The 14,188-nt window shown below is 41.3% G+C and overlaps 1 protein-coding gene across 4 annotated transcripts in view; it reads right to left on the bottom strand.

Annotated features, from left to right (window-relative positions):
• LOC108034327 (hemicentin-1) overlaps positions 1-14,188 on the bottom strand; it is a 37,978-nt gene extending 23,790 nt beyond the window's left edge. Inside the window, exons 1-2 of one of the 4 annotated variants that reach the window (XM_017109203.3) lie at positions 14,036-14,188; positions 5,886-6,484 (exon numbers count right to left, since the gene is read on the bottom strand). In XM_017109203.3, the coding sequence (XP_016964692.1) occupies positions 5,886-6,213 (328 nt within the window). In that variant the 5' untranslated portion in view covers positions 6,214-6,484; positions 14,036-14,188. Of the gene's footprint in view, positions 1-5,885; positions 6,485-7,348; positions 7,367-13,252; positions 13,356-14,035 lie in introns of those variants that run through there. The other 3 variants (XM_017109204.3, XM_017109205.3, XM_050885282.1) reach the window with 3 other exon arrangements.

Raw genomic sequence — 14,188 nt, 5'->3', positions numbered from 1 at the left:
TTGCCGACTATTTGGTTATTGATTTCCCAGCACCTTGGCACACATACTTTTGTATCGTATTTTCCGGTTACTCCGGCTCCGGCAGCGCCATAAAATAATGTCATCTATAACCAGGGCAGACCTTGAAAGCGGGTCTCCGTGCGTGCAGACAGAAGAGTCAATAGCGCAAATGGATTCCCATTCGCCGGGGACCGGGGTGGGGGAACCAAGGCGAACTGAATGCCGAGTACAGACGTTGAATCTTCAATTAATTTTCGTGTTGCGACTTCTCGAGTCGCAACCGTTTGCATTTTAATAAACGTGTAGCACATGCTAACTGGGCAGGAGGCAACTGTTTCGGCTTCCCAGCTCTTCCCTTATTTTCCGACTTTTCCCACATCTGTCGCAGCTGGCTGGCAATGCAAATACATTTTGTGGCTGCCGCAAACGCACAAGAGTGTGCAATAAATTCGATTTCTTGTACGTCTATTCGAGAAATAGTTGGAAAATCGGGCCATGCGGGGAACCCGAAGGGGAGCAGGCAAAAATCAACTGCTGGACTGCCTGCTGCCGTTTGTAATATTTTGTGTTGCATACTTGCCGGCGCCCGGCACTCCCCATTGCAAGATCTCCAGGACTCCTCGCTTCTTGTGGCTTTCGGTGGATGTGCATACATGGAAAACGCATCGAGCGGGCCAACCAATGTTTTCAGAGACTGCTACGTGCCTCCGCTCGAGACAGCGCACGGAAAAACCCCAAATACGAAAGAAAGTGTTCCGAAAGTTGCACAAAAAGTTACCCATTCTGGCCTGCATTTGTTGCTCTTTTTGTGCTCAGTATGACGTGATTTGCAGGCAATACGACGTGACCGTGAAAGATTCACAGAGCGAGACCTAATGAAGGACGGGGATGGAGGAGTTTAGGATCTGGGGATTGTGCTGCCCGCAACTGTGTAGCGATTTCGACTGAGATGCGAGGGGGCAATAGAACGTCGGAATCTTTGATAAGGCTTCGAGGTACGGTGAGAATTATTGTCTGTCGTTTTCAGTTAGACCTTGAAGCCCAGCCGCTTTCTTGGTGTCTTAACTTCATATATAATAACCTGTTTTCTTTGGCTGTGCTAAATGATTAATAGTTTTGATGTTTAAGACTATATCCAAGAATATGGAAACGATATTTCTTTATTTGGCAATCGAAAGCTAGATGGTTATTCTTGAGAAGATAAAGTAAATCATTTTGATATTTTTAGTACCATATTCTCATTCTCGTTTCATAGCCGTATTACCTGCCTTGCTCTTATCCTTAAATGCTCAACGTTTGATTACTTGAATAGCTAATACAAGGTAATGCAATACTTCTGAACAACGGCATGAATAAAATATTAGACACATTAAAAGCTTTGAAAACATTCGAAACGAAAATAAGCAAACATTCTCCCCGATTTAAATCCCTAACATTACCTACTCAAAATCTTAAAGCGGGTCCCAATTCATGTCCACTTAGCTGCACACCTCCAGGCAGCTCCCATTTTCCTGCTGTCTAACCTCAAAACTTCATTAGCCAAAAAGCACGCGCCGCCAAATTGAAACGACAGAAACAACAAACGCAAAAATATCTTGAAATAAAAAAGACCGAAAATGAAGGCTAGGGAAGAGTGCGTTGAGCGCTATAAATTGCACGGCGGCAGAGAATAAATGTAAAGTAAATGGCGCTAATTCAAAGTAGATTTATTTATTATGCCATTTTTGCCGCGGCCCAGCGCCAAGAAATATGCCTTAAATTTTCCCATCCGAACATTGTCGCTGGCAGACAATGTGGCAGGCTGCGGGGGGTGGTGAAAGGGGGGAGGGGCGGAACCGGAAAAGGAACACGCAGTTACAGGAAACAGGGACAGCCCAAAACACGGCGAAGGCGTAGCCAAAACAGAACTGAAAAAAAACAAGGGCAAACAAATGAAAATATATATTTTGCCAGAGCGCCGAAAATTATGCAACAAAAATACGGGCGAAGCTTTAGGCCTTTTACTGCTTTTCATACACGTTTCTCTTAAAATTAACGGGTATATTAGGTTCGACGAAAAGAATGTACAATAAAGCACTTTCAATAATCAGATTAAGCGTGGGGGTTTTGACTCAGAGCATCTCAGAATTCTTGAAATTTTCAGCTTTCCATTATTTTCCCACTTTTCTTTCAGCGAAGTGCCATGCCCAATCTAACGCTCATACCGATTATAAGTAGCTATCTGCAGGCCAAAAATATAATCAGGACAATTATTAAGAGTTATAAGTTTGTAAAAAAATATAATCTCGGAAACAGCCGATTCGCACTCCAGTTAGCTGAGTAAAGGGAATCTTATGGACGAGCGTTTTTCTTGTTTTTTCTTGGAAGGCAAATCTCAATATATGCTCCTCTTTTATTTGCGGTGGAAGGGAGTTCTCCCGCCGACTGAGAAGCTGAGCACCTGCTGCCAGCGACAGCCGCTGTTGATTTTCCTAACGCACTTAAGCCAATTCTCTTTCACTGTCTGTTCCACTGCCGGCGGCCCAGATGATTTATTGGCCTGCCAGACAGGAACCGGATTATCATTTTGGGAGGTGTCAACAACTGCCCCGAAAATTTGCGCAAATTTGTCTATGATTCTCAAGGATTCCCAAGTGTTTGCCTTGGCCCGGCTAATGATTCCAATTAGCCGGGTTTACACAGCAAGTATGGAAGGGGGACACTCCAGACGACGGACCCCCAAATCCAGATGGGTCTTATCTGAAAACGCGCAACACCTTCACGGCCCGGTCATCAATCTCCCGCTGGCCAAGTTTCTAAGCCAGCTTTGGCAGCACATCAGTTTGGGAGGACGTGGATAAAGATGTGGCATCGCCGAAAGCGAGAAACCTGATCTCACTTTGCTGCAACTTTCTTGCACTTCCCGCGGCCAACAGAGGGATGAAGTTCCCAGAATGGAGACGACTGTGCTTTAAATTCACTGGCGATTTCTGCGTGGGAAACGAAAACTTTTCGGCTAATTGAGCTGAGCGGCGCTTTTGAAGTCTGTCGAGATAAATACAAAACCTAGGAGTCCGCTGGGGAAATTAAATTTGACTGAGCTTGTGGAGGAAAAAAACTGGTAGGTGGAAGCCAACTACAAAGGCATCTTCAAACGGGCAGTGGAAACAAAAATTGAAGCTTAAACAAGTACACGCCAGGAGGCAAGAGCCGAAAAAAGCGCAACAGCGAACGAAAAACAACAGTGGGCCAGGCCAACATAAAACACAAATTACAAGAACTAAGGCAAATAAACGACAGCACACACATAGCCTCAAAGGCCAACAGTTCCCGTGATTGTTCACCACCCCATTTTGATTACCGTTCCACTCGGCAGCTCATACGCTCGGCTGCAGGTCCTGGATGTCCTGCGAGTCCTGGCTGCGCGAAAAAGTACTGCATACTTTTAGTTGCAGCCAGGAAGCGTGTGAAAAAACATCACACACACAGGAATAGACAACTGGAAAATGGCTGCGAATAAAAGGGAATTGACATAGAAGGCATGTGGCGCACAGGGTGACAAATTTTTGCAGTCCGTGGAAATTGTTGAAAAATTGTCAAACAATTGCTGGCACATCAGCGGCAATTTCAGCTGAAAACAAGGGGAAGTTCCTCGAGTTTCGGATACCCGTTACTCTGTTAACCAATTTCAAAACAGATACGAGAATCCTTTGGGCACGGCTTCCCCATTCTTAGCAGAAGCCTTATGTGCGAAATTCTGACCTTAACTTATGAAATGGTTGGTTTAAAAATCGGAAACTGCTCTATCATTCTTCAAATAAATTGAATTTACAATACAAAAAAATATATGGATAGGCTCTACAAATATCAAATTTGATTAAAGCGGTTCTTGGCCAAATTATCAGATGCCAATTGTGGGTTTTTGAGACTAGAAGGCAGACATATGATAGTTTTCACTTTCTGCTTATTGACTTTTAAATTTGGCTTACCCCAAGAAAACAAATAAAGTAGATTAATTTGACAGGGTGAACAGAAGATATTCATGGCAAATATAATATAGATACGTTGGTTTCATAATTGATAATACGACACAAGAAGCCAAATTGAAAGCCCGCTTAATTATGCTAAGATTATTTCTGCACAATATTTACAGTACCCCCATAAAACCAACAAAGCTCTTTACAAACCCACATGCAAATCCCCTTCAGCCCAAGGAAACTCACTTCGCCAAAAACCCTTTTCGAAAAATTCATGGGTCACAGAACGGAATAGTTGGTCATCATGTCGAGACATAAACCCAGAAACTGACGACCCAAAGTGCCATCAATCACAATGTCAATCACTTTTTGTCATAAGTAGACAGTGACCCAGGAGTAAGCGCACACACAAACACGGGCACATACTCGCCGAGGAAGAGAATATATTTTCAGAGGTTGGACATTGTGTGCAATGTCAACGTTTGTCCACTTGTTGAGCCGTCCTGGCAGAAGGCTGCGAAGGGAGGACTCGGGCTGCGAAGGCGCAGGATTCGGCTTGTTGCCCACAAGCTGTAGACAAAGGAAACTTAAGTGGTCACTTGTGTGTGTGAGGGGGTGTGTGCGATGTGTGTTTGGTGTGCGCACGGGTTGCAGGGGCCAAAAGACGAGGAGTGAGCCGGAATACGCATACGCCATGTGTGCCCCTTAATTATGCTGTGGGCTCTGGGCGGACAATGACAACTTAAACAGCCACTAAAGCTAACCAAGCACGTGCTTTCGGCCCCTTCCGCCCCGCAGCGTTTATCCATCCTTACTGCCCTTCCTGCCCCAGCATGTGCCCAATGAGCCAAGCTGTTTTTCGGGCCCGGTCAGACTGCCAGTCACATAATTCACTTCGAATGACATCCAGATAGCTTTGGCGCGGGTGCAGAGTTTAAGCCACTCAAAACTTTTTGTTAGCACTTGGCAAAGGCGTCAAAGTTGACCTTGCGACCGGCCAGTCAAAGCTTATGGAAAGTGCCAAGGCCCGGTTCGATTACAATGGGCAAGGAAAGTATTCCGAGAATGATAAACCTATTTGAAAGCGATTCCATAGATATTGTATCAAGTACACTTCTTATAGTGACACAATGGACAGAATCGACAACGCAATCTGTCTCCATAAACAAAATCTACTAGTAAATAGAAACAATAAATTAAAATTAACAAACAAATGCGTCTATTCAATTGACCGTAAAAAATGTTTAAAGTTTCCAGCCCATTAACAAGGTCAATTCTCCAAAAACACAAAAAAGCAAAAGCGCCAAATATTAGTAGTACAATGTATTTGTCTAATACAATAAGCTTGCCAAATAAATAAACTAGTTACTTAAATTTAAATCAAAATTTCAAATCTGAAATTGACATGAATTTTTAAATTAATAGTAATTGAATCACTTCTTCACCCACAAATAAAAGTAAAAAAATGAGTGTTTAATGAAATCAAAATACACGATTGAATTTGAAAAGTTTCAAGTCTCCTAAGTTTAAAATAAAATCTTAAATCATAAATTAACATATATTTTTAAAACAAAAGTATGCACTTACTATTGTTTTAAAAATATATTAAATTTTACACTGAAAAGTAATACTAAAACAATATCTAAACATTGAATTTTAAAATAATTAAATCAAGGTGGAAAATATATATGATATAATAAGAAATCTATGGATTTAATTCGTTTATCTGTTTAAAAATTTGATTACAAAAAACTGTAAGACTTTTGGGACAGAGATTGGTTGGGGTTCCTTAAAGCGGCGATTTCCCCATTTTTATATTTATTTCCCATGATTGAATGTAAAAGTTAATCAGTAATCAGTTCTATCCTTTGTGTGCTAATTAGTTAATTATAAGTGATTACCCCCTTAGTTAATAGAGTAGCTACTCACCCAAGTGGTGGGCGATATGATCGTGCTCCTCGGACTCGCCGATGATGAAGTCCTGGTGCTTGTGGTGCATCTGCTCCAGGTGGTGCAGCTCGCCCTCGTCGTCGCTCTCCTGGGCGGCGACCACGGCGACGGGCAGCGAGAGCGAGAGGGACAGGCAGATAATCGAGGCTGCGGCGGCGGCGGTGGCAGCGGCAACAATTAGCCGTGAGGATATTTCCGGCATTTTTCGCATCCGCTGCAGTTTCCCCGCGTTTCCACGCCGCCGCTGCTGGCGACGCGCGGCAATTGTCGCTGCATCCGCTGTCAGCGGAAATATTTTAATTTCCATTTTTTATTTGCTAACGCCGGTCCGGGCTCTTCCTCTACGGTCTGTCCTCGTCTTCCTCCGTAATTGCGTTTTCCTTGTCGCTCTGATTGCCTTGCCACTTGCAACGGCAACTTCTGTTACGATTTTGGCTCTTCACTTTCGATTTTCCTTAATTATCAAATATTTATGCTCATCTTGTTGCTCAGCCGCGGGCCGAGAGGTTGGAAAACATTCCCAATGCATTACTGCAGTTGATAAACCAGAATTTGAGGCCCCTGCGGATGTTGTGCACCTAAAAACATAAAAAAGAAAAACCATATTCAACGCATGCAAACAATGTATCAGCAATGAGTGGTATGCCATTAATTTTTTAACGCGCCTATTATACTTCGCTTTGCGCTGCAGTAATTGTATATCATTTTATTATTAAATAATTATTCGATTACAAATGCACCCACTCAGTCCCTTAAACTCTGCGGGCTGCCATAGTTTTTGTCTTCATACATTATGCAGAATTGTGTGTTAGGGGAAAGGTGGGGGGAAAATCTGTTAACAGTGAACAAACTGTGCTGAAAGGTTAAAGTGTCGCGAATTGACAATTACAGCTTATTCAAATGCAATTATAAAATCGATAATTTATTAGTAATTTACTAGGACGCGAAAACTAATATTATTTAAGAAGATTTAAATATATTTATTTGTTTTTTAACATACATATATTAATTTTTAGTAATAAACCGAACTAAATGAGTTCTTTGGGGCAATCTTGGTAATTATTGGTAGTTCTTCCTCTGAAGAATTTGCGATCTTATTGGGAGTTCAAAAGAAGATCCACACAGATATTTAAAAGTTTGTGATCATAAAATAATAATTATTTATGGCCTTCCCATAATATTGATCGGAAGATAATAGTTATTTTGACGTTTATGATATATAATTCATATCATTTATTCAATTATCTTCAATAATAAACGGTTTGAAATGGAAGTTTCTTATATCAAGCAAAATAGAAAAACATAGGTAGGAAACAGCCATTTTTGAAATAATTTCTCAGTTTATTAAAGTTCCTGTTTGGATTTTTCGAAGTAATAATTGTAGGTCCAGGGCTTTTACTAGGCAATTTTAGAAGTGCTTGCTTAAAATTTCATCCACTCACGCAGAAATCCTTTCCTTTGTTGAAATGTTCACATTTTAACTGGCTGCAATGCCGACGTAGAGTCGCAGGAGTCAAGGAGGCCCTTGAAAAACGCAAATGGTTTATTCAATTGGGGCAAGCCAACGAGGCGTATGGGCAACTTGACGTGCTTCATTTACCACCACATAAGCAGAATGCAACATTTTCAAGCCGCAAGTCGTTTTCGGTTACGTATGTACTTGCCACCCTCCCTACAGGACGGTTTCCTGCTGGTCTCTCTGCTACATGTATCATTTTATAAATTTTGTATGCTGAGGCCGGAGCTTTCTTTAATTGCTGGGTGCGGCCATATTAGATGGGGGAAGTCGGTTGAAAGGAGAAAGGAGAGGACCCAACCAGGCCAATGGGGAATCTGAGGAAACTTGAAAACAAAAGTCAAGCGCATCGCAACGGAAAGCGGCAGAAAGGCATTTAAACTTTTGGACAAGTTTAATTTCCCGTCGAGTGTGGCCCATAGTAAGTTCCAGAGATGGTTAAGGACAGATAGCGAGCAGGAGTTGGGAGTGCTCTCGCTTATGGAATTGAAAGCACTTTCCATCTTTGAAGAAATTGAGTGCTGGCAATCAACTAATTGCGGTCAGATCCCTGGCCATGATTTTCCGCCCTGACGTTTTATCGATGGGTCGGTGGGCAAAGGAAAAGGAAAAGGGTCTGCCATTTTCGTTATTAATATTGCCGCTATCAGCTTTATGCTGCCACCGTTGATCATCCTTGTCCACGGACCATTTCGCTGTTTCATAATCTTCCGACCAGGTGGAAATAAATATAACAAAAAATAATATCGCCCAGCGGAGCTCTGTTATTATTATTCTTTTGTCCGAATTTTGTCACTTCGTGTGGCCTTTGGCCATTAATGGCATTGTTCGACGGGATTGCCTGGCTTTTTTATTTTCTATGTTCGCTGGAAAAATCATAAAGATAGCGGTCACAAAGAGCTGCGAAAAAGGGTGAAAGTATAAAGAGAGTGGACGGAGTGGAGGAGACAGCAGGAGTGTGCTGAAAACTTGAACGAAATGTGACAAATGACGTCTTCCTTAATAAATTGGCTTAAATGGTTGACATGCTGCATAACAACCGAATCCCACTGGGATGTCCCAGGGAGGGGTTACTTTTACGCAGGTGACAGCTGCCCAGCGAGTTGACTTGGCATTTATGGGTGTACGGGAGTAAAAAACAGAAAAACTTGACGGACAGGTAAGTCCAGTGATTAACTTTGAGGCTTTTTTATAAGAGAACATGATTCAATATAAATCTGACTAAAATTTTATGAATAATACTGTTTGTCAATGTACTAGAAACTTCAGGAAAACAAACCACTTTGATAAAATGTAGCACATCATAAAGAAAATGCTTAAATTGACTGTACTGTAACCAACTATAGTAAGTAATAGCATTATTAACATTAATATTAATAATTGTATCAACAAATATTTCTGTACGTTTTTAGATCCAATAAATGGGTTCTGTATAAGAAAGAATATTGTAACCTTATGAAATTTAAAATCTAATTATTTGTATAGGTATAATATTACTATTTTTCATGGTTTTAAAGTCTTGGATATGTTTTGACAGTGCTGGGAAGCATCTTAAGTAACTTCATGCAAACTATGCGTGATATCCCTCTTTAAGAAGATTCCCCAGTGAGTGCACTCAGGTCGGGCCTAGCATCGCATTATGACTGGCCATTGTTCCGTTCATCGGTTCGTTATCTTCGGCAAACAGCTCAGAGGCCCGGGACCCATCTGCTGCTCCCAAGGCAAATCAGGCCGGCCAAGTCCGCCAACGTCATAATGATAAATAGCCTGGCCAGAAGAGAGCACAAAATGCCCAGGCAAACGGGGCAATCTTGGCCAAGTATAAAGTCAAGGTATCAAGCCAATTGACACCTCCTCAACGTGGGCCTGGTTGTGCCATTAACATTTCTATTTGACGGCTGGGTGGTGTTTTACCTTCGACTGTTTTCATTCCGCTGGCTGTGGGACAGCCTTTGTTTTGGCCATTTTGTTTCGCTCTGTTTATCGCCAGCTGTTAATCGTTAAATGACAAACAAAGAAATGCGGCCAGCAATTTGCAGCCAGCTAAATGGCGTCTATGATTTCCAACTGTCAATGACAGTTGCTAATCCACGGAATTCTTGATTTCTCGGGCTTTTCCGCTGTCTTGCTTCGGAAATGAAATAACAAATGATACCTCCCTGTGGACCCTGCATTTACATACCCCTTATTGGTGGAGTGATGGGGCGAATCGAATTCCTGTCGCATTATGCAAAACATTGTATTTCTAAGCAAAACAATAACACTTTATGTCCTAAATGTTTATAATCTTTAGAGTATAACCAATTTTTGAAAAGTTTAACTTCAAAATTATTTTAAATTTCGGTAAAATTATACAAATCTTTTTTATTAACCTAGTAACCATCTGTATCCATCAATTCTCCTTTTATCTATTGCCAATAAGAAGCTAGTCGACTAGTCCCGACTTACAGTTCCTCGTGCCTAATACACTTATAAAACTAGTTTTTCCCTCGCTCCGTCCGCATCCATATTTTCCACGACTCCGTCTGCTTGTGCATTTTCCTCTTATCCGCATTTTCCCCGTTTTTATTTGACATTCTCTTTTGGAAGCGTTTTGCTACATTCGCGTGTCAAAAACTGCAGCAGAATGCCAAATAAATGGCTTGTTTGTGTCACCTGGAATGGCGGGGGTTCTTCTTGCTGCTGGCTTCCTCCTGGAGTTCCGTGACTGTCGCTGGTAATATGCAGAAAATGGCATTAAATTAAGCTTAATCTCCACCAGCACTTTTTGCCAATGAAAATATGCTCGGATTGCAGCTGAATTAGAGTATTTATCTTTCTGACGTTTTCTTCGTGGAGTCATCTATTTATGATAAATTTCAGTCAATAATTCAGTCAATAATTTTTAAAGCCATTGCATAAACTGTTGTTGTCTCGTCTGTTTGTCGATAGTAAATAAGCTAGTAAACTGGGATTTTAATTACACCATCTACTTATGCCAACTGGTAAAATTCTTTGGGTATCACATCTAAGATGTTTAAATAAAGTAATAAAGTAATAATATTTATTTTTTTTACAGGTTTTTACTTTTGTTTAAAAATAAGATAAAGTTTCTTCGGCTAAAATAAGGACATCAAAAAAAGTTTTATTAAATTTGGTTAACCTTCTATTTTGTTAACTTGAAATAAGATAGAGTTTAATATAGCTCAAAGTTATAAAAAGCTTCTGGTTTAAAAAAAAAATCTTGTTAAAAACTCCTTCCATTTCTAGACCCGGATATTTTATATATTATATATTGTTATCTTTGCTAAACAATGAAATAGTTATAGGGTCCATTGAAATGAGTATTAATATATAATGAATGCACTTTTATTTGATATTTAAAACGACAACTATAACACTCCCTATTTCTTATTGCTGGAGGCGAAAATGAGTGTTTTAAACAAGCACTTAACACATTTCCAGTTTCTTGGCACTCGGTTTAATTAGAGCCTGCGTTTACATCATTTGCCATAATTCATCTGTCCACTGGGTGCCAGCTGCTGTTGTGCATCGCTCGGAATAAAAATCAAATCACAGCCCCGTCCATCTCGGCTGTCAGTTGCCATGACGCTTCCTTGTCCTTTCTCGCTCTGTCTCTCCTCGGCTGGGAAATTTCTTTTAATATAACAAGCCATGCGAAATGCGTGTACAAAAAGATGGCAAAATGTTTGCTCCAACGCCCGCTCGCACTAGCTGGCCAGAAGCATCGTGTTGCCACTGCCATGCAGCCTGTGCATTTTCCTCGCCTTGCATTTGATTAACCTACAAAATGGCGTTTGCTCGTGGGCAACAGCTCGCCGAGGGGGCGTGGCCGGTTGTTGGTGTGGTTTCTGCGCTTTTCTTAGCGGGCAACTTTAATAAAAAAGGAAAAATCGGGCAGTGCAGCTGCAGCAGGGAGGAAAATGCATAAATGCATAAAAAATTGGCCAGCTTACAAGCCGCTTTACATATGCAATACGGTTGCCCCCTGTGAGGGTGTGTGTGTGTGTGCGGGTGTAAGTGTATTGACTCACACACAAGCAAACAATGTTGCTAGCAGACATTTTTCCGACACGTGTTTGCTTTCCTCTACTTCCGTTTCCGGCGCGGCCATTGATGTGACTTTCCGTCATATTCGAGTACAACCAGCCGTTTTCGGGACCTTTAAAACTCCCTTCAAGGATTTAATTAATGTTTCCGAAATAATTTGCCCGAAAAACACAAAATCGCCCGAGGACTTAGGAGTGGCTTCTGTGATGGAAATGCAAAAGTTCGGTAAAACATTTTTGCGCCAGCCAGAAAGTATGCAGCAACCTGACAGCACACATGTACGCATCTGTGTGAGTTTGGGTGTGCGTGCGCGTGTGGCTGAGAGTTTGCGCTCGTTTGTGTTATGTGGCTTGGCCATGCATTTCCGGTTTTAATGATTATAACACAATCAAGTGCATATTGCCTAATTAGCGATCCCCAGCAGCAAGCGGCGTCCAGGCCGCATAAAGTGCATAAAATATTTCCCACACTCACTGCGGGCATTTCATCCGCCTGTGCATGTGTGTTGGTGCTGGTCGGGGCGAGCGCCAGTGTGTGTGTCCTCGCATATTTTATGTCTTTTATTGGAAGGCATTCCGCTACCTCCTACATATGTATGTGTTGCATAGTATGCTCATAATGTACATGCTTTCGCCAGCCAAATTTCATGTTCATGTTGTTTATACGGCTTCCGCTTGGGGGGTGTGTACGTGTGTGGGCCAAAATATTGTGTGTAATTGTGTGGTTCGCTACCCGTTTTATTTGATAATTTCTCTCAAAACTCCCCACCTATTCATTAGCACTGACGAGCAGCGCTCCGCAAATTTGTAGACACAACAAAGCCGAATGTTGCTGCATTCCCCCAAATGCATTGCAATGTTCTGACACTTGACGTGGGTGCCCATTAATTTGGCTAAAGCTCGACTGCTGCTTGCCCTTCACTACAGATGCGTTCAAATTGTTTCCGAGTTACAAACGAACAAGAGTTATCAAAAAGTTAGCTGATACCATAGAGTTTCGCATTTTGGAGATATATAAGCAGCAAAGCGATATTTTAGGGCGCAACCTACCGGCTATTTCAGCAGATGCGTTCTGTAACCGTTGGGTATTCTAGCTTTTATAGTTTCCGAGATTTCAGTGCTCATATCGACTCGGCTAGTGATCCTGACCAAGAATATATATACTTTATCTAGTATACCCTTTTACTCTAACGGGTATAAATAGTTTATAAAATCAATGAGTGGACTACTTTTTCTTGGCTATTTTTTCCATCATATTAGAAGTAGATTAACATGGGCCTGACCTCAATCATAAGGTGTTTTTTAAGGGCAGTGAAAAAATAATATATTTATTAACAAATTATGACTAATGTACTTGAAAAAAATAACTGATCAATAAATCAAATCTACAGTTAAACGGTTGGATTGGTGAAATTGACAACCGATTTAAATTCTATTTTGCAGTTAAAGGTTTCCATTAACGAATGTTTGGAAATACGAACAACAATTTAATTTATAACAAATTTCATATAAAATAAAATTGCAGGACTTTCGCCAGCGCCACGACACCTAGCGTTTAGCTTTGTTAGTTTATTGATCAATTAAATCAATTCAGAACTACACTTAAAACCTTTGTAGAAGAAGTGTTACTTAATAATATGCGTAGGTGCACTCATTTCCCATTTAAAGTGTAAGGACTGAATAAAATAATCCCGTGATCTGAGCAGATATATATATAATTGCAGAAAATAAAATTTATAGCCACATATCAAAGCAGGTAATGTTTTCCATTTGCAGTTTACCTGCTTTTTGGTTGTGTTAAAAAATTACCGATTGCAAAGCAGCTTTATGCTATTGGATTCATGTGTTATTATGCTATGTTAAAACTACTTCAAAGGTCCATTTAATCAAACAGTTTTTAAGAGAGGTTTTTAGTGCAAACCGCAGACGTAACGCAACACGGCTTCATGTTGTCAAGCACTTTCAACAGTAATTACATTTTTTCCAAACAAATTTCATAATTCCGCTTTGAACGGTGTGATAATAATAATCCTGCTCGTTTTATCTCCCCTGCACGCTTTTTTTGTTAATGCTGCTCTTTGCAGGCCACTTTTAATTGCAATAATTAAATGTCAAATTAAATCCTAAATTCCTCGGTGGAATTAATTCAATTGGCGTGACAGTCAAAGGGAAATTACGAATAAAATACCGCAATTTCACGGGGCCCCTAGGGCTAGGGCCCTTCTATAAATGCCATTCGCAGGCTCTACAAACCGAGAGGAATGCTGTGATTGTTTTCCCGCAAGTCGGTCTTGCAGTCTACTCTCGTTTTTTTCAGCCAGCCATTTAATGAGCCACGCTCGACTTGCCACCAAGAATGCAATCAGCAAGGGAGGGGAGGCCAGGATGCAAGGGTAAACAGGCAGGACCTCGGTGCCCAGCAAGGAGCCAGGACCGGCACAATTTGCGTTAAGCGGGCCGTGAAAAATGAAGTACGAAATTGGAGTTGGCAGCCAGCGTCTCCAGTCGTGTCTTCTTGCACTTATTTATTTATTTATTTAACTCTGGCTGTTTCTTCCGCTTACGTTCGGTAATGGGCTATTGTCCTGCGATAGGGATTCGGAAGCGCGGTCTCGCGGAGTTGAATGAAGCGTCCTCTCACTCGAGTGACGAAGCGCGAACGCGTGGACTTTCGGCACTAACGTGTTGAGCAGAGCTGCGAGCCAGCGCGACCGTCA

The sequence above is a fragment of the Drosophila biarmipes genome, chromosome 2L (assembly GCF_025231255.1).
Source record: "Drosophila biarmipes strain raj3 chromosome 2L, RU_DBia_V1.1, whole genome shotgun sequence".
Classification (NCBI taxonomy): Eukaryota; Metazoa; Arthropoda; class Insecta; order Diptera; family Drosophilidae; genus Drosophila; species Drosophila biarmipes.
The sequence above is the reverse complement of the archived record's forward strand: the minus strand, read 5'-3'. Positions and strand labels throughout refer to the sequence as shown.